Genomic DNA, 16,829 nt, shown 5'->3' on the forward strand with positions numbered 1-16,829 from the left:
GGCCTGGCTTCGACGCTGCCTCCTACATGAAGCCTTCCCTGATTCTCCATCAGGAGGAGCTGTCTTTCCCTTTCCCATGCTAGATGAGACCCTTCCTGGGATCACAGATGGTCACATATTTTGTTTGTCTTTTCCGGAAGTCTGCAGACAACTTGAAGACCATGTCCCCTGCCCCATCTCCCTGCTCTTCATCCTCTGGGGCCTGGGACAGGGCTGTAGAAGATGTCCCTGAGCCATCTGAGTGACCCCTCATGTCTCTCCCCCTGCCAGGGTCGCTACTTCCTGGTGCGGGATGTTGTTGAGAAGATGGATGTTCTGGGCACCGTGCAGAGCTGTGGGGCCCCCAACTTCCGGCAGGTGCGGGGTGGGCTCACCGTGTTCGGCATGGGGCAACCCACCCTCTCCGGATTCAGGCGGGTCCTCCAGAAACTCCAGGAGGATGGACACAGGGTAAGTATGACTGCTTCCCAGGCAGGGTCTAGCCCCCAAGTCTGGCAAAGGGACTCCTTTGCAACTTCAGAGGTTCTGGAGGGGCCCGGCCACTTGATGGTGGCTGGTGACCCAGACCAGGCTCTGCCAGGCCTTGAATGCCATGATGATCACCGTGGTCAGCATGGTTGGGAAATTCTGGGTGAATATTTATTGCCCTGTAATGTGTGGACACGGGAGGCCTGAGGTCAGAAGCCCCTTACACACCCCACTTTGAGAACCTTGGAGAAGTGAGAGGGTGACAGGGTGACAGTAGGGTCCAGGTCATAACAAGAGTCACACACACGTCAACCCTATGAAGGTGGGGTGGTTGGGTGGTTGCTCCCATTTCACAGGGGAGAAAACCGAGGCCCAGAGAGGATAAATGACACAGCTTATGAGTGGTGTCCCCAAGACCCGAACTAGACATCTGGACTTGAAATGGCAGCTTTTTTTTTTTTTCAACATTTATTTATTTTTTTTGGGACAGAGAGAGACAGAGCATGAACGGGGGAGGGGCAGAGAGAGAGGGAGACACAGAATCAGAAACAGGCTCCAGGCTCTGAGCCATCAGCCCAGAGCCTGACGCGGGGCTCGAACTCACGGACCGCGAGATGGTGACCTGGCTGAAGTCAGATGCTTAACCGACTGCGCCACCCAGGCGCCCCATCGAAATGGCAGCTTTTTTTTTTTTTTTATTTTTTATTTTTTTTTTTTCAACGTTTATTTATTTTTGGGACAGAGAGAGACAGAGCATGAACGGGGGAGGGGCAGAGAGAGAGGGAGACACAGAATCGGAAACAGGCTCCAGGCTCTGAGCTGTCAGCACAGAGCCCGACGTGGGGCTCGAACTCACGGACCGCGAGATGGTGACCTGGCTGAAGTCGGACGCTTAACCGACTGTGCCACCCAGGCGCCCCATCGAAATGTCAGCTTTTAATGATTCCTCTTTCCTGCCTGATGCCAAGGTGGGGTTTTGAGTGTCTGCAGGACAGAGGCTGAGGGTCCACTGTGATTTCAGGCTCAGCGTGGGCAGCCCGAGTCTGATTTGACCTGGGATAGCTGGAGAGTCCTCGAGTGAGCCAGAGTGGGGTGGGGTGTGAGCCCCGTGCAGCTCGCGTCTTCCCAGCTTGATGGCGAGGCCCACGGGGAAGGGTCTGGCCGCTTACCTCCCTCCGTGTGTGAGGTGTTCAGTGAATGACTGCACGGGGGACGGGGAGACATCCATTTTTTTCGCCTGGTGTGTACCGAGCCCTTGGCTTATCCAGGCCTTTGCGCCAGGAGCTGGGGGGATGTGGAAATGACCAGGATACCGTTCGCTTGTAAGGAACCTGTAGCCATGAAGGGAGACATACGCACTGATAATGCTAGTATGAAGCAGGAATTAACACCATGGCTTCGGACAAAGGGCTGTTGGCCCCGAGGAGAGGGAGAGGCGTCGGGAGCAGGTGGCCTTTGGACTGAGCTTTGCTTGGGGGGGGGGGGGGTGGGATTCATGTCGCAGGGAGAGGGTGGGGTGACGGGCGCTTGAGGAGGGGGGCACAGCCTGCACAAAGGCACAGGGGTGAGGCAGCGGGTCGGGTGCCCGTGCCGGGTAGTGGCGACGGCTTCCTTCCTCCTTCGGCTCCTGGCAGGAGTGCGTCATCTTCTGCGTGCGGGAGGAGCCCGTGCTGTTCCTGCGTGCTGGTGAGGACTTCGTGCCCTACACACCTCGAGACAAGCAGAATCTTCGTGAGAACCTGCAGGGCCTTGGACCTGGCATCCAGGCAGAGAGCCTGGAGCTGGCCATCCGGAAGGAGGTGAGGGTCAGTGGCTCGGAGGAGGCCGTCCCCCCCGGTAGGCCGCAGGCAGCTGAGCTGGGACGCTGGCCCCCAGCCCAGCTTTGCTGCCCCCCAACTTTCTCCCTTGCTTGGGCGAGCAGCTGTCTGCAGGGCCAGCTCACGGGAAGCCAGAGGAAGGGCTGGCTGTTCCCGGCTCTGTTTGCCTGGGCCCCTTTCCCGCCCTGCACACCTCCTCCACACTCAGCACCCTCGTTTAGCCGAGGAGTGCCAACGCTGAGGTTCAGCCCTCTGTGAGCTGTGAGGCCCGGGTGAGTGTCTCCTCTCCACGGGCCTCTGTCTGATTCTGAGGGGCCTCTGTTCTCCTCCGTCACGACACAGAGGCCCGTCAAGGTTCCTGAGGCTGTCGACACACCCACCGCAGAGGTGTGGAAGTGGAGTGTGCGGTCACGGTGCCCCAGAGACTGTCATGGGCGGGAACCTGGTTGTCCCCCGTCTCCCTGTGAGGCCTCGTGTCCTCTAGCGCCCAGCTGACTGCACGCCCCCTGTCCTTCAGTGTGATGGCTTAGCTGATTCCTGCGGTGCCCACTGGGAAGGGCACTTCCTCCCTGGTCCCGGTGGGGGCCACGTCACCTTCGTGTAGTGGCCGCCCTCAGGCCACTGGCCACCCCCATCCCGTCAGGACTCCCAGAGCATAGAGCACCTGTGGCCAGCTAGTTCCCGCCGGGGGAGGAGCAGCCGATCCGGGGCCTCCATGTGGTCTCCTCACTCTACGGCTCAGCCAGGAAGGCCGGGAGGGGCCTGGAGGTCAGTCACGGCCCTCTGGCCCCCACTCCTCCATCTAGATCCATGACTTTGCCCAGCTGAGTGAGAACACGTACCACGTGTACCACAATATTGAGGATCTGCTGGGGGAGCCCCATGCTGTGGCCATCCGGGGTGAGGACGATGTGCACGTGACCGAGGAGGTGTTCAAGCGGCCTCTCTTCCTGCAGCCCACCTACAGGTACTGAGGGCCGGTCCCGCCTGGGGTCACCAGATGACTCGGGGCCACGCGGGAGGCCGGTGTGCTGGGCATGGGTGTTTTCGGGCCGTGCTCTCCAGCTGTGGCCTCAGTTTCACCGTCTGCGGGTTGGACTGAATTCCCTACACCTCTCTCTCCCACAAGAATGCGGGGGCGGGGGGATGCCCAGGGTGGGTAGCCTGCCTGATGGGTTTCTCCCCCTCACCTGGCAGGTACCACCGCCTGCCCCTGCCAGAGCAAGGGGCCCCCCTGGAAGCCCAGTTTGATGCCTTTGTGAGCGTCCTTCGGGTAAGTCAGCGCAGGAGGGGGTGGTGGGAGCACGGAGTAGGGACAGGTCCCTGGAGAGCAGGTCTGTGTCTAGACCCTGTCTCCATGGAGATGCTCAGGGCGAGTGTGGCCTCTGGCTTTCCTCAGAGGAAGGCTCCCTTCTGTGTTGTGTAGGAGGTCGAGTGTGTGCGTGTGTGTGCGTGTGTGTGTGTGTGTGTGTGTGTGTGTGTGTGTGTGTGTATCTCTGTGTGGGGTGTGTGTGGGAGTGTATATTTGTATATTCTCTAAGGCCAGCCAAGCATTGATGGTCTGAGGGACTGGGCTCTGGGCAGGCTCAGCTGCTAACTTGCTGTGTGAGCTTGGACGAATCACCTGACCTCTCTAGACATCAAGTTACCGTAGCTAAAAAATTCTTATCTGTAGGCTCCTGAGCTGATGTTTCCTGAGTACTGGTGGTGTTTCTTCTCCAGCCCTTTCGGGAGGCCACCTTATTTAATTTGCACCTCGTGGGGTGGGGGATTGTTAGATACAGGCCTGGCCCCCTGGGCAGTCTCACTTCCAGGACCAGCTCGTGGAGTTCCCCCGGGGCCGGGGCAGGAGGCAGGGCTGAGCTCCTGGGGGCAGGTGGGAACAGATCGGGCTTTGAAGTTTAGTAAAAGAGGCTGAGCCACCTGCCTGTCTGGGCCCCCCTTCCCCAAGACTGTGGGGCAGGGGTGGGCTGATGTCACGACCCCCTCCCCTGACTTGGGCCCCAGCAGAAGGGGTTTTCAGGTCCCCCTGTTGCTGACGGTCATGGTCTTTCCCAGGAGACCCCCAGCCTGCTGCCGCTCCGAGATGCCCACGGGCCTCCCCCTGCTCTCCTCTTCAGCTGCCAGACAGGCGTGGGCAGGACCAACCTGGGAATGACCCTGGGTACCCTCATCCTGTTTCACCACAGCCGGGCTGCCTCGAGGCCGGAGTGAGTGTCCCAAGGGGCTGCAGGGATGAGTGGAGGAGGGGGCGGGCTGCCAGAATGCTGGGGACACGTCAGGGACCCAGGGCCAGAGCTGGAGATGGGGCGTGTGGGGTTCGTTTCCTGGGTTGCCGCAAACTTGCTGAGTCACGTGAAATAAGTCGCTTGACCTTTCTGGGCCTCAGTTTCCCCAGTAGGGAAAATGCCCCTTGCTTCCTTCAACCTGAATGGGGAGGAAGACTTGGAGCCCGTAGCCTGGTGCCCCTCAGCGGCCACGTGAATGGAAGCGTGTCAAGAGGAGGTCAGGAGTCGAAGCCTTTGGGAGCACTGACCGTGCTACTGACCCCTTCCTTGTCAGGGCTGTCCCCCTGCAGACCAAGCCACTGCCCATGGAGCAGCTCCAGGTGATCCAGAGCTTTCTCCACATGGTGCCTCAGGGCAGGAAGATGGTGGACGAGGTGAGTGAGGGGGCTGGCGGCCGGCCGGGGTGGTGGAGGGGCCTTCACTGCTCCCCTGCTGGGCTCTCTTCCTCCCCTGACACCTCCCCCTTCTAGGCAAACCGTTCTTTCCCTTTTTCTTCCCGTCTGTCTCCGCCATCTCCCCCGCCCCGCTCCCTCCCTGCTGCCCTCCCCTCCTCTCTGCCCGGGTCGGGGCGCCAGGTGGACAGAGCCATCACCGCCTGTGCAGAGATGCATAACCTGAAGGAGGCCATCTTGGAAAACCAGAGGAAGCTGGAAAGTGTCCGGCCGGCCGGCCCAGCCCAGGTGAGGCACAGAGAGGGTCTGCTTTTGCCCGAGTCCTGCAACCTCATTTTGGTAGGACTGTTGACTGGGTTCTTGCCGACGGACTTTTCCCGGTCGCTTCTTCTCCCGGAGAGGAGAGGTGTTGATAGAGGAGCTGGGCCTGCAGGAAGGACGGACGAGGAAGAGTGGAAGTTTACTTTCCCTGGCCAGGTCTCCTCGCTGCAGAATAAACAGGATGGAGGAAGCGGCTGCTGGCGGGGGTGCCTGGGGCCTCTTGGGCCCAGAGACTTCCCAGACTGCTCATGGCTCCCCCTGCAAATCGGTCCCTTGCTGTGTCTCTGGGGAGGCCAGGGTTTGGTCCAGGGCGCTGCTTCTGGAAGAGCGACGGGCCCTGGGTGTCTCCGCGGCCCTGTCCCTACGCTCTGGGGAGAGGGGGTTGTCGTGACAGTGTTTGCGCACAGCGCGTGGAAGGAATCTAAGGCCTGCAGAGATTGTTCCTTAACACTTAAAAAAACGTTATCTCTTGAAAGCAATAGCATAGTACAGAAAATTGAGAAATTAGAGAAGGGAAAGAGGCACCCGTCATCCCTGTGCGGCTTTGGGGCTGGCTTCCTTCCGTGTGCTTTGTGGTGATCTTGGGTGGGGGCCCGGGGGACGGTTTGCATCCTGCTCATTGCCTTTCACTTCACTCTCTCATGCATCCCTGTCATTGTCCTCGAGATCTTTGCTGGCTGTGTCACTTAAGCCCATTGGGTGACTCAACCATTGTTGGCCGGGGGGGGGGGGGGAGCAAGGGCACGGGCTGTGGCCTGACCACCTGGGTTCTGGTTCTGGCCGTGCCACCTACAGGTGTGTGGGCCCGGGCAACCTGCTTAACTGCTCTGTGCCTCAGTTTCCCTACTCGTAAAACGGGGCCAGTAATCATAGCCACCCCGTAGGATTGTTGTGAGGACCCACCAAAGTAAGAGCCATGAAGCACTTAGCAGGGAGCCTGGCACAGAGCAGATGTCCCTGGCATGTCACCTGCCGTGGTTTACTCATCGGCCCCTCCTGTGAGACAGTTGAGTTGCTCATCAGTGCAAATTCTTTTGCATCAAGATGACTTCATGAAAATGAAGCTGTTCTGTATTTAGGTTTTTCTCCCTTAGTCTAGATCAGAGGTTGGCAAATGACGACCCATAGGCCAAATGCAACCTGCCACCTTGATTTTGTAGATAAGTTTTATTTTGTTGTGTATTTTTTTCGAGAGAGCATGAGGGAGCACAAGCAGGGGAGGGGTAGAGGGAAGGAGAGACTCTCAAGCACTCTCAGTGTGGAGCCCAACATGGGGCTCGATCCCACGACCCTGGGAGCATGACCTCAGCCGAAATCAAGAGTCGGACGCCCAACCGACTGAGCCAGCCAGGCGCCCCTGTTAAATACGTTTTATTGGAACATGGTCTTGCCCGTTCATTTCAGGACCATCTGTGGCACAGCTGGAAGAGAGACCCTAGAATATTTACTGGCCTTTTATAGAAAAAGAAGTTTGCCGACCTCTGGCCTAGATTCCCAAAGATGGGATTAAATGTAATCCAAGGGCATGACCTTTCTTTCGGGCCTCCATGAATCTCGCTTGCCCTCCAGAAGGTGGTACTGACCCAGCAGGAGAACCCTGAGATTGGAGGGTGGAGAGAGGGACCTGGGATTCTCTCTGACAGCTCCCTACCCAGAGCATGCTGGGCTGGGCTTAGGACATTTGTTTGGGGACCCAGCTCTCCCTGCCCACAGCTGTGTGACTGAGCAAGTCACTTCATCTCTCAGAACCTCTGTACAGTAAGGATAATGATAATGGCCCCCTTGGAGCACTGTTATGAGGGTCTTTCTGTTTTCTTGTGGGGAAGGTCACAGTTGTTAAGGGAGGGCCTCTGGGTTACAGGAGGGTGTTTTTATCTACTTGTTTCTTCAACACGATCGTGCACGGCCCCTGCAATAGGGGTGGCCTTGGTGCGAAGGGGAGTGGATCCCAGCCTATTTCTGGGCACAGAACCTGTGGGGGAGGCTCCCTGCTCCGATAGCGGTAGTCCCGGTGGGGTCACCAGTGGCTTTCCGGGGCCACAGATGAATCCCAGCAAGTGGGATAGGGTTAGACGCTTGGAAGAACTTCCAGCCTGGCAGAACTGTGTCATAAAGGGAGGGGAGATTGTGTCCTGGGGATTTCAGAGGCTTAAGGTCTGCCCTTCTGGGGGTGGGAACGGGGTGGCCCCAGGAGCCCCCTCTTTACCACCGACCCTTCTTCCCCATCACCTCCTCTCAGGGAAGCAGCAGCCAGCATGGTGTCCGGCAGAGGGCGCTGCAGAGCCTGGAGCGATACTTCTACCTGGTCCTGTTTAACTACTATCTCCATGAGCAGGTGGGGCTGGGGAATGAGTGGACCCACAACCCCTTCTCCTGGGGTCCCTCCAGGCCTCTCCACCACGGTGACTGGCATGGGGTCGCCAAGGACCCCGATGGAGCGGGGGAGGAGCATGGGGACGTGTGCGCTGGTCGCAGAGGAAGGTGGGTGTGGGGAGGCAAGGAGAGACCAGATAGAGTGGTGGTCCTAGAGCAGGTCAGGCAAAGAGCGGGCCCACCTCTCTCTGCCCTGGGTTCGTCTCTGTACCCTTAGGCAGGGTATCAGAGCCTGGAAGGATCTTGCTTTGGACCTCCTGGTCCTCTCTCTCCAGCCTCTCTCCCCTGCCCTGGACCATGATGGATGTCTCTTGGGGGCTCCCCCACCACAGGGCAGGCTGGGAGAGTTTGGGGTGGCCTCGTGCCCCTGAACTCCCATCTCTCTCCGCCTTGGGCTGCAGTACCCGCTGGCCTTTGCCCTCAGTTTCAGCCGCTGGCTCTGTGCCCATCCTGAGCTGTACCGCCTGCCTGTGACCCTGAGCTCAGCGGGGCCTGTCGTCCCTGGGGACCTCCTCACTAAGGGCTCTCTGGTGAGTGTGGCCGGCTGTCTGGGGACGTAGAAATGGGTGTGGGCTGGCCACGGGGCCGGTGCGCCCTCGATTCCTGAGGGGTTGGGTTGGTTACACATTGGTCCCCTTCACAGGAGGCAAAGGGGTGATGGCCTTTGGGGTGGCAGAGTCCTCCTATGGGTGACGTGGGTTGATCTCAGGCCCCGAGAAGCGTCTGCCGCTTTGGCCATTGCTGTGGTGCCCTCTCCTCCTCCGCAAACCCAGGTGCTCGGGACAGGGAGTCAGGAAACCTGGTTCTGATGTCTTTGCCACCGGCCTCTCATCTTTGGAGCCTCACCTTCCTCATCTGGAGGGTGGCCAGTATCGCTCTGCTTCTTGCCAGGGTGGTGACGAAGTTCCAAGTGTGCAAAAGTGCTTTGTAAACCGTAAAGTGCTGCTCCCAGCCCGCCTCCGCCCGCCTTGGGCCAGGCCCTGAGTCTCAAGGCAGCTGCTGCGGTCACAGGCTTGCTGCTCTCCCCACAGGGGGCGGACGACCTCATCTCCCCGGACGCACTCAGCACCGTCAGAGAGATGGACGTGGCCAACTTCCGGCGGGTGCCCCGCATGCCTATCTATGGCACAGCCCAGCCCAGCGCCAAGGTGGGCACCCCAGGGGCCCCAGGGGGCTCGGGGGAGAGGGTGGAGCCCTTTCACTGATGGCCCTCCTGTCCCCCCAGGCCCTGGGGAGTATCCTGGCCTACCTGACCGATGCCAAGCGGAAGCTGAAGCATGTCGTGTGGGTCAACCTGAGGGAGGAGGCCGTGTTGGAGTGTGACGGGCACACCCACAGCCTGCGGTGGCCTGGGCCCCCCATGGCCCCTGACCAGCTTGAGGTGAGGCCGTCCTGCCTTCTGCACAGCCCTACCTCGGACCCTCCCCCGGCAGGGTCTTCAGAAGGTTCCGTGCTCCTCTTGTAAGATGGAGAAACTGAGGCCCCAGGAGGAGCAGACTCAGGGAGGGGCTGATTTAGGACTCCCATTTCGGCCATCTCTCCCCGCCTCTGGGTCTGGCTCTCACCCCTGAGGCTCAGGGCAGGGCTGCTCCCCAAAGCCGGGACTGGTCCTGGCCATGGCAGGCTTTGGCCTTCCGGGGTGGCCTGGAGGCTGCCTCAGTGGCCTGACCCTCTGTCCCACCCTCCCCTAGCACCTGGAGATCCAGCTGAAGGCCCACCTGAGTACGCCTCTCCCAGGCACGGGGGGGCCACCGACCCACAGGTTCCAGACGTGCCTCACCACACGGGAGGTCTTCGCCCAGCACCGTGGGGCCTACCCCGGCCTCACTTACCACCGCATCCCCGTGCCAGACTTCTGCGCCCCCTGCGAGGAGGTGAGGGGGCTGCGCAGGCCGGGCCCCTGTGGGGCAGAGGAGGCCCTCTCCCGCCTCCCCTCCGGCCTGGGCCTCGGCTGTGGGCACAGGTCTCCTGGGGGCCTGGCAGCTCGTTCAGCCTTCAGATTTGGCCCAGGTGGTTTATTCACAGCTTCGCGTCTGCACGTGCCTGTATGCGCGTGTGTGCTTCTTATGTGTTGCAGGCGTCTGTGGCGAATGTGCATCTGTTGGGGAGGCGTGTTTGGAGCGGGTGTGGGTGTCACTGTGGAGCGTGTGTATGTGCGTGGTGGGTGTGTTCGTGTGGAATCTGCGACGTTCTTCTGGTCTTTACCGGGGGATACGTGGAGAACGTGCCTTTGGGGAACCGTGTGTTGTCGTGTGGGTACGGGGTTTGTGGAAGAGAGAGCTGCGGAGTGCTGGTGTATCACCAGGGTTGTGTGGGCGTGGTCTCCGTAGGGTTGTGTCTTTGCAGGTGTCTGTGTGGTTTGTGTCTTTAAGGTATGGGGGATGCATCTGGGGGGGGTGTGCCTGCCACTTCCGGCATGTGGGTCGCTGTGCGATGTGTTGGGTGTTTGGTGACGTGTCCATGCGGAGTGTGTTCTGTGCCGGGGGTGTGTGGGGACTTCTGATGTGTACCCTGTAGTAGGTGGTGGCTGGGGCTCGGATTCCCTGCCTCTGTGGGTCTGGTGGCCCGTAGTTTGTCGCCCCCTGGTGGACATGTGCTGCAGTGCTCTGCTGAGGTCAGACCCCTGCCCTCCGGCTGGGTCGCGGGTTGGGCCCTTCCCAGGGAGGCAACAGGGCCAGGGCCTGGGAACACAGCTCATGGGAGTGGCATACACGTTTTGTGTCCTGGCAGTGTGTGTGTTTGTGTGTGTGTGTGTGTGTGTGTGTGTGTGTGTGTGTCTGCTCGTATGTCTGGTCCTGGCGCCTGGGGTAGGGGTGACGGTACACGGGGTGTGGCCATTTACGTGCACGTGGTGAGTTGAGTGGTGAGCGCACAGGTTGTGAGCCTGACCCAGAACCTGGCACGGGGTCTCCCAGGACAGCTGCTGGGATTCGCCGTTTGGGGGGCGGGGTGGGCCATGTTGGGAGCCTGCGGCCCGGGCACCTGCCGACTTAGCCCCTGGTCTCCCCACCCAGGATTTCGACCGACTGCTCGAGGCCCTGCGGGCTGCCCTCGCCAAGGACGCGGGCACCGGCTTCGTGTTCAGCTGCCTCAGCGGCCAGGGCCGGACCACGACCGCCATGGTGGTGGCTGTGCTCGCCTTCTGGCACATCCAAGTATGCGTGGCCTGTCACGTGTGGATGGGGCAGGGTGGGGCTCGGTCCGGGGACGCTGGCTGCGGCAGGAGGGTGTGGGGGGCAGAGACGGGGCCTGGCGCGGTCCCGGAGCCTCTCCCACCAGTCTTGGGCAGAGGGCACGTGGGGCTGGCAGCGCCCCCGGCAAGGGGCTCCCCGCAGCGGGAGGGCGTGGCCTGGGCAGAGGTGCTCCCTGTACTAGCAGCTGTCCTCCCTCAGGGCTTCCCCGAGGTGGGCGAGGAGGAGCTTGTGAGTGTGCCCGATGCCAAGTTCACCAAGGGCGAGTTTGAGGTGAGCGTGCCCCAAGGGGCCCCCGGGGGACGCCTGGGCGAGGGGAGAGGGCACGTCGCACTGGCAGGTCAGGGGATCCTCAGAGCTCCTCTTCATGACGTCACCTTCTTCCACCTCATCATCTCCGTGCTCCCCTGCTCCCATTTCACAGTGAGCAAACCAAAGCACAGGTCCGCTTGGCTCCGGGCCCTGGCCAATGGCGATTGGAGAAGAGCGGGGTCGGTCTAGCCTGGCCCTGCCGCTTGGCTGCTCCGCCCCGGGGGGGGAGGGCCCTGGCCACCATCTCGTCTGGGTGACACCGACGCTCCCTGACAGGCACTTGGGACCCAGCTGTGGCTGGTGACCTTGATGCGGGGTCAGGGCCTGTCCTGCCCCACCCCCGTTTCAGTCCAGGGCACTGAATGCATAGCCACTAACATTTCTAATTTAGTCAGCCCTGTATTGTACGCTTGCCACGTGTCATCAATTCAGACACCCTGCAAGTAGGCGGCTGTGTCCCTGCCCTACAGACGGGGAACGTGGAGCTCAGAGCTGGCATGAGGCTCTCTGGCGTTGGTGCTGTGGTCGGCTCCCGCCTGGTTGGCTGGCCTCCTCACATTGCTCTTGGCCTCGCTGTCCCTGCTGCCCTGTCACCCTGGCCTCAAACTTGTCAAGCTCCCTCAGCTTCTTGGCCTTTGCATATGCTGTTCCCTCTCCGGAAACTCCTCTTTTCCTTCCCCTCGCTGATGTGCTGATTCTTAGATTTTTGTGTTTTTTTTTAATTGTGGTAAAATATACATACGATGTAATTTACCATTTTAACCAGCCTTAAAGCGTACATTCGCATTGTCGTGCACGTTCGCATTGTCGTGCAACCATCGAGTACCTTCGCGTTGTTGTGCAACCATTACCGTCATCCGCCTCCAAGACTCTTTCTTCATCGAAAACTGACCGTCCCCACAAAACAGTAACTCCCCATTCCTCCCTCCCCTCAGCCCCTGGTGACCACTGTTCTACTTTCTGTCTCTATGGATTTGACTGTTCTAGGTACTTCAGATAAGTAGGATGATAGAGAATTTCTCCTTTTGTGTTTGGTTTATTTCACTTAGCACAGCATGGTGTTCTTGAGGTTCCGTCGTGTTGAGGGTCTATTAGAATTTCACTCTTTTTTAAGGCTGGGTAGCATTCTGTTGTATATATAGACCACATTCTGTTTATCAATTTATCTGTCGGTGGACACAGGTTATTTTCACCTTCTGGCTATTGTGAATGATGCTGCTCTAAACAGGGGAGTACAAATATCCATTCAAATATCTGCTTGCACTTTTAGAAGTAGAATTGCTGGCTCATATGGCAGCCCGCTTAATTTTTGAACAACTTCCGTACTGTGTTCCATGGCAGTGGCACCATGTTACACTTCCACGAGCAAAGCACCAGGGTTTTCGTTTCCCCAACACCTGTTGTTTTTTGTTCTGATAGCAGCCATCCTGGTGGGTGTGAGGTGGCATCTCACTGTGGTTTTGAGTTGTGTTTCCCTAATGATGAGGGATGCTGAGCATCTTCCCATGTGCTTACGGGCCACCCGCGTGTCTTCTATGGAGAAGTGCCTGTTCAGGTGCTTTGCCCATTTTTGATTTGGTTTGTCTTGTGGTTGCATTATGGGAATTTTTAAACGTATTCTGGATATTAATCCCTTATCCGATATGTGATTTGTAAATATTTCCTTTGCTTCTGTCGGTTGCCCTTTGACACTGTTGATAATGTCCTTGCTTTTGTTGCCTTTGCTTCTGATGTCATATCTAACAAATCATTGCCCAATGCAACATCATGAAGCTTTTGTCTGTAGTTTCTTCTAAGAGTCTCATGGTTTTAGCTCTTTGTTTAGCTCTTTGATCCGTTTTGAGTTAAACTTGCATGTGAATATCCAGTTTTCCCAGCACTGTTTCTTGGAAATGGGCCTTGAGGTGGCCCTTAGTGTGGGGTGAGCCTGGGGCTGGGGGCCCCACCTACCCTCCTTGGTTTTCTCGGTGCTCCTCTGGCCCCAGGTGGTGATGAAGGTGGTGCAGCTGCTGCCCGCTGGGCACCAGGTGAAGAAGGAGGTAGATGCAGCCCTGGACACAGTCAGTGAGACCATGACGCCCATGCACTACCACCTGCGGGAAATCATCATCTGCACCTACCGCCAGGTGAGCCTCGCCCGGACCCAGGTGTCCTTCCCCATGTGCACGGCCCGGGTTGTGTTTGACTGGGTGTGAGGTGGCTAGGGATCCTGGGGGACCCTCCTCAGTTCTTAGTTACTTCTTCGCCTTCTGCAAGTGATCTGTGAAATGGAAACACACCCCGCCCCAACTCATCCTGGCTTGACTTTGGAGTGCTTGATGTCCAGCACCGGCGATATTCAGAGTAACCGCTGCTGCAGCCCTGGGACCAGTCACGGTGTGGCCGGTCAGAGCAAACACCCTGTCCTAGACCCCTGTGGTACTGGGTGTTAACCCTTCTGTTCCTGGGTTATGAGGGGCACCGAGGGTCTCGGGCAAGAGTCAGGTTGGTAGATGGGGCCACTCCAAGGTCTTGGCAGGTGGCCACATAACCACCTGCAGGGAAGCCGTTCAGTGTTTTAGCAGCTGATGCTGCCCGGCTGCCCACCCAGGACCCGTGTATGTCTGTGCTGCCCGGGGCTGGCCCCAGATTGACCTGCTCAGTTAAAAATTCTGTTTGAATAACTCTTTAAGTTATAAGAATTAAAAGGTGGGGGCTCCTGGGTGGCTCAGTCGGTTGAGCGTCCGACTTTGCCTCAGGTCACGATCTTACGATTCGTGAGTTCCAGCCCTGCATCGGTCTCTGTGCTGACGGCTCAGAGCCTGGTGTCTGCTTCGGATTCTGTGTCTTCCTCTCTCTCTGCCCCTCCCTCACTCATGCTTTGTCTCTCTCTGCCTCTCAAAAATGAATAAACGTTGAAAATTTAAAAAAAAATTAAAAGATTGGTGTGCCTGGACAGGTCAGTTCAGTTAAGCGTCTGACTTTTGATTTTGGCTCCGGTCATGATCTCACAGTCATGAGATCAAGCCCCCAGTGGGGCTCCCCACTGGGCATGGAGCCTGCTTAAGGATTCTCTCTCTCTCTCTCTCTCTCTCTCTCTCTGTCTCTCTCCCTCTCTCTCCCTCCCTCCCTTTCTCCCTCACCCCCTCTCTTGCCCCTTTTGTGCATGCATGTGTGTGCACGCTCTCTCTCTCAAAAAAAAAAGTCTCCATGAAAGTACAAATTTTATGAAAAATCCAGGATTTCAGCCTATTTAGAAAAAAATGTGTCTTTCAATTAGTTGTCTGCAGGGCTCTGTCATATACAGCCCTCCTGGCCCAGTCATAGGACTTGACATTACCTTTTGGTAACCAGGCTCACCCGCCCCCATTCCAGAGGCCAGGATGCTGCTGACCTCCGCTGGGGGAGGATGAGGATCCCTGAATCCCACGCAGGGCTTCCTGGTGGTGGGGTTAGTTGTAGTGAGAAGTGGTGGGTCGGAGCAGAAGGAAGATATAGAGTCATTCCCCAGTATGGCCACCAGGTGGCCATAGTGAGCTGGGCCTGGGCCAAACTCAAAGGGCCTGAAGAGCAGGTCTTCATCTAGTCTTTTTCATCCCTGCTGCACATAGTTTCACATGGGAGCTTTAAAACTTACCCATGCCTGAGTTGCATCCCTAGAGAGCCTGATTTAGTAGGTCTTCTTGGGGGGCCAGGGAGTGGGTCCTTTTTTTTAAGTTCCCTAGATGCTTGCAATGCGTAGTCAAGGTTGAGAACCACATAGTCTAGGCAGAAGTCCCCAACTTTAGTGAGTTTCAGGATTACCGGGAGGGCCTGTTTAAAATGCATGCTGCTGAGCTCCCATGCTGAGTTTCCTATTTCGTAGGTCTGGATGTCTGGCAAACTCTCAGATGACGCTGATTCTCCTGGTCGGGGCGGGGGGGGGGTGGGGAGGAGGCGGTGAGGCATACGGAGGGATCTGCTGTAATACTGTCTCAGCCTCTTGCTGTCTTTTTTTTTTTTTTTTTAATTTTTTTTTAACGTTTATTTATTTTTGAGACAGAGAGAGACAGAGCATGAACAGGGGAGGGGCAGAGAGAGAGGGAGACACAGAATCCAAAACAGGCTCCAGGCTCTGAGCTGTCAGCACAGAGCCCAACGCGGAGCTCGAACTCACGGACCGCGAGATCATGAGCTGAGCCAAAGTCGGACGCTTAACCGACTGAGCCACCCAGGCACCCCTCTTGCTGTCTTTTCAATAAAAACTTTATTGAGCTAAAATTCACATACCATACAAACCAGTTATTTACAATGGGCAGTTCAGTAGCTTTTAGGACGTTCGCAGAGCTGTGTAGCCACCACCACAGCCAGATTTAGGACATTTTCATTACCCTAAAAAGCAACTTCATACCCCAGTTCCCCCACCCCCACCCCAGCCCTAGGCAACCGTGAATCTACTTTCTGCCTCTGTGGATTTGCCTCTTCTGGACATTTCATAAAAGAGGGATCGTACAGGGCGCCTGGGTGGCTCAGTCGGTTGAGCGTCCGGCTTCGGCTCAGGTCATGATCTCACAGTCTGTGAGTTCGAGCCCCGCGTCGGGCTCTGGGCTGACGGCTCGGAGCCCGGAGCCTGTTTCAGATTCTGTGTCTCCCTCTCTCTCTGCCCCTCCCCTGCTCATGCTCTGCCTCTCTCTGTCTCAAAAATAAATAAAAAAAACGTGAAAAAAAAAAAAAAAAAAAAAAGAGGGATCGTACAATACGTGTTCCTCTGTGACCCGCTTCTTTCACGGAGCGTCATGTTTTCAAGTCTCAGCCATGTTGTCGCATGGATCACCATTTCATTGCTTTTTAGGACTAATATTCCATCGTGTGGATACATCACCTTTTGTGAATCCATTCATCCAGTCGAGAGACGTTCAGGTTGTTTCCCCCTTTTGGCTATTAGGAATACGATGCTGCTTAGACGTTGATGTACAAGGTTTTGTATGAAGACGCTTGCACTTCTCTTGGCTATATATACCTGGGAGTAGCGCTGCTGGGTCATGTGCTAATTCCCTGGTTAATTTTTCGGGGACCTGGCAGACCATTTTCCAAAGCGGCTGTACCATTTAACATTTCTCCTAGCGATGCGTGAAGGTTCCCGTTTCTCCACATCTGGCTAATTATGGTGGTGGTGGTGATTTTCGTTTTCATTTGTAGCCTGCCTTCTGGTGTGAAGTGGTATTTCATGATGGTTTTGGTTTGCATTTCCTTTATGACTAACAACGTTCAGCATCTTTTCATGAACGTATTATCCATTTGTCTGTCTTCATTTTTTTTTTTTAAATTGTTTAATGTTTATTTTAGAGAGAGATTGAGAGACAGAGCATGAGTGGCGGGGAGGGCAGAGAGAGAGGGAGCCGAAGGGTCTGAAGCGGGCTTAGCACTGGCAGCAGGGAGCCGGGTGCGGGGTTCGAACCCACGAGCCGTGAGATCATGACCGGAGCTGAAGTCAGATGCTTAACTGAGTGAGCCACCCAGGCGCCCCCATTTATCTGTCTTCCTTAGAGAACTGTCTCTTCAGATCCTTTGCCCATTTAAACTTTTTTTTTTTTGTCTTTATTGTTGACTTGCAGGAGGTCTTTATTTATTACAGATACCAGTCTCTTATCAGGTATATGATTTGCAAAATTTTTCTCCAGTGGCTGCGATTAAAATTCTTTAGTCTGT

At 56.9% G+C, this 16,829-nt stretch overlaps 1 protein-coding gene across 5 annotated transcripts in view; it reads left to right on the forward strand.

Moving 5' to 3' along the window:
• The window catches only part of PALD1 (phosphatase domain containing paladin 1), a 75,111-nt gene that overhangs the window by 39,921 nt on the left and 18,361 nt on the right, over positions 1-16,829 (forward strand). For 4 of the 5 annotated variants that reach the window (XM_045040103.1, XM_011287356.4, XM_011287355.4 and 1 more), the window contains exons 4-18: positions 271-450; positions 2,103-2,267; positions 3,092-3,252; positions 3,483-3,558; positions 4,344-4,495; positions 4,848-4,947; positions 5,149-5,253; positions 7,526-7,621; positions 8,061-8,189; positions 8,691-8,807; positions 8,885-9,040; positions 9,351-9,533; positions 10,674-10,814; positions 11,052-11,123; positions 13,148-13,288. In XM_045040103.1, coding sequence (XP_044896038.1) covers positions 271-450; positions 2,103-2,267; positions 3,092-3,252; positions 3,483-3,558; positions 4,344-4,495; positions 4,848-4,947; positions 5,149-5,253; positions 7,526-7,621; positions 8,061-8,189; positions 8,691-8,807; positions 8,885-9,040; positions 9,351-9,533; positions 10,674-10,814; positions 11,052-11,123; positions 13,148-13,288 — 1,974 coding nt within the window. The remainder of the gene's footprint in view (positions 1-270; positions 451-2,102; positions 2,268-3,091; positions 3,253-3,482; positions 3,559-4,343; positions 4,496-4,847; positions 4,948-5,148; positions 5,254-7,525; positions 7,622-8,060; positions 8,190-8,690; positions 8,808-8,884; positions 9,041-9,350; positions 9,534-10,673; positions 10,815-11,051; positions 11,124-13,147; positions 13,289-16,829) is intronic. The other variant, XM_045040104.1, reaches the window with a different exon arrangement.

This window comes from Felis catus, chromosome D2 (assembly GCF_018350175.1).
Source record: "Felis catus isolate Fca126 chromosome D2, F.catus_Fca126_mat1.0, whole genome shotgun sequence".
Lineage (NCBI taxonomy): Eukaryota > Metazoa > Chordata > Mammalia > Carnivora > Felidae > Felis > Felis catus.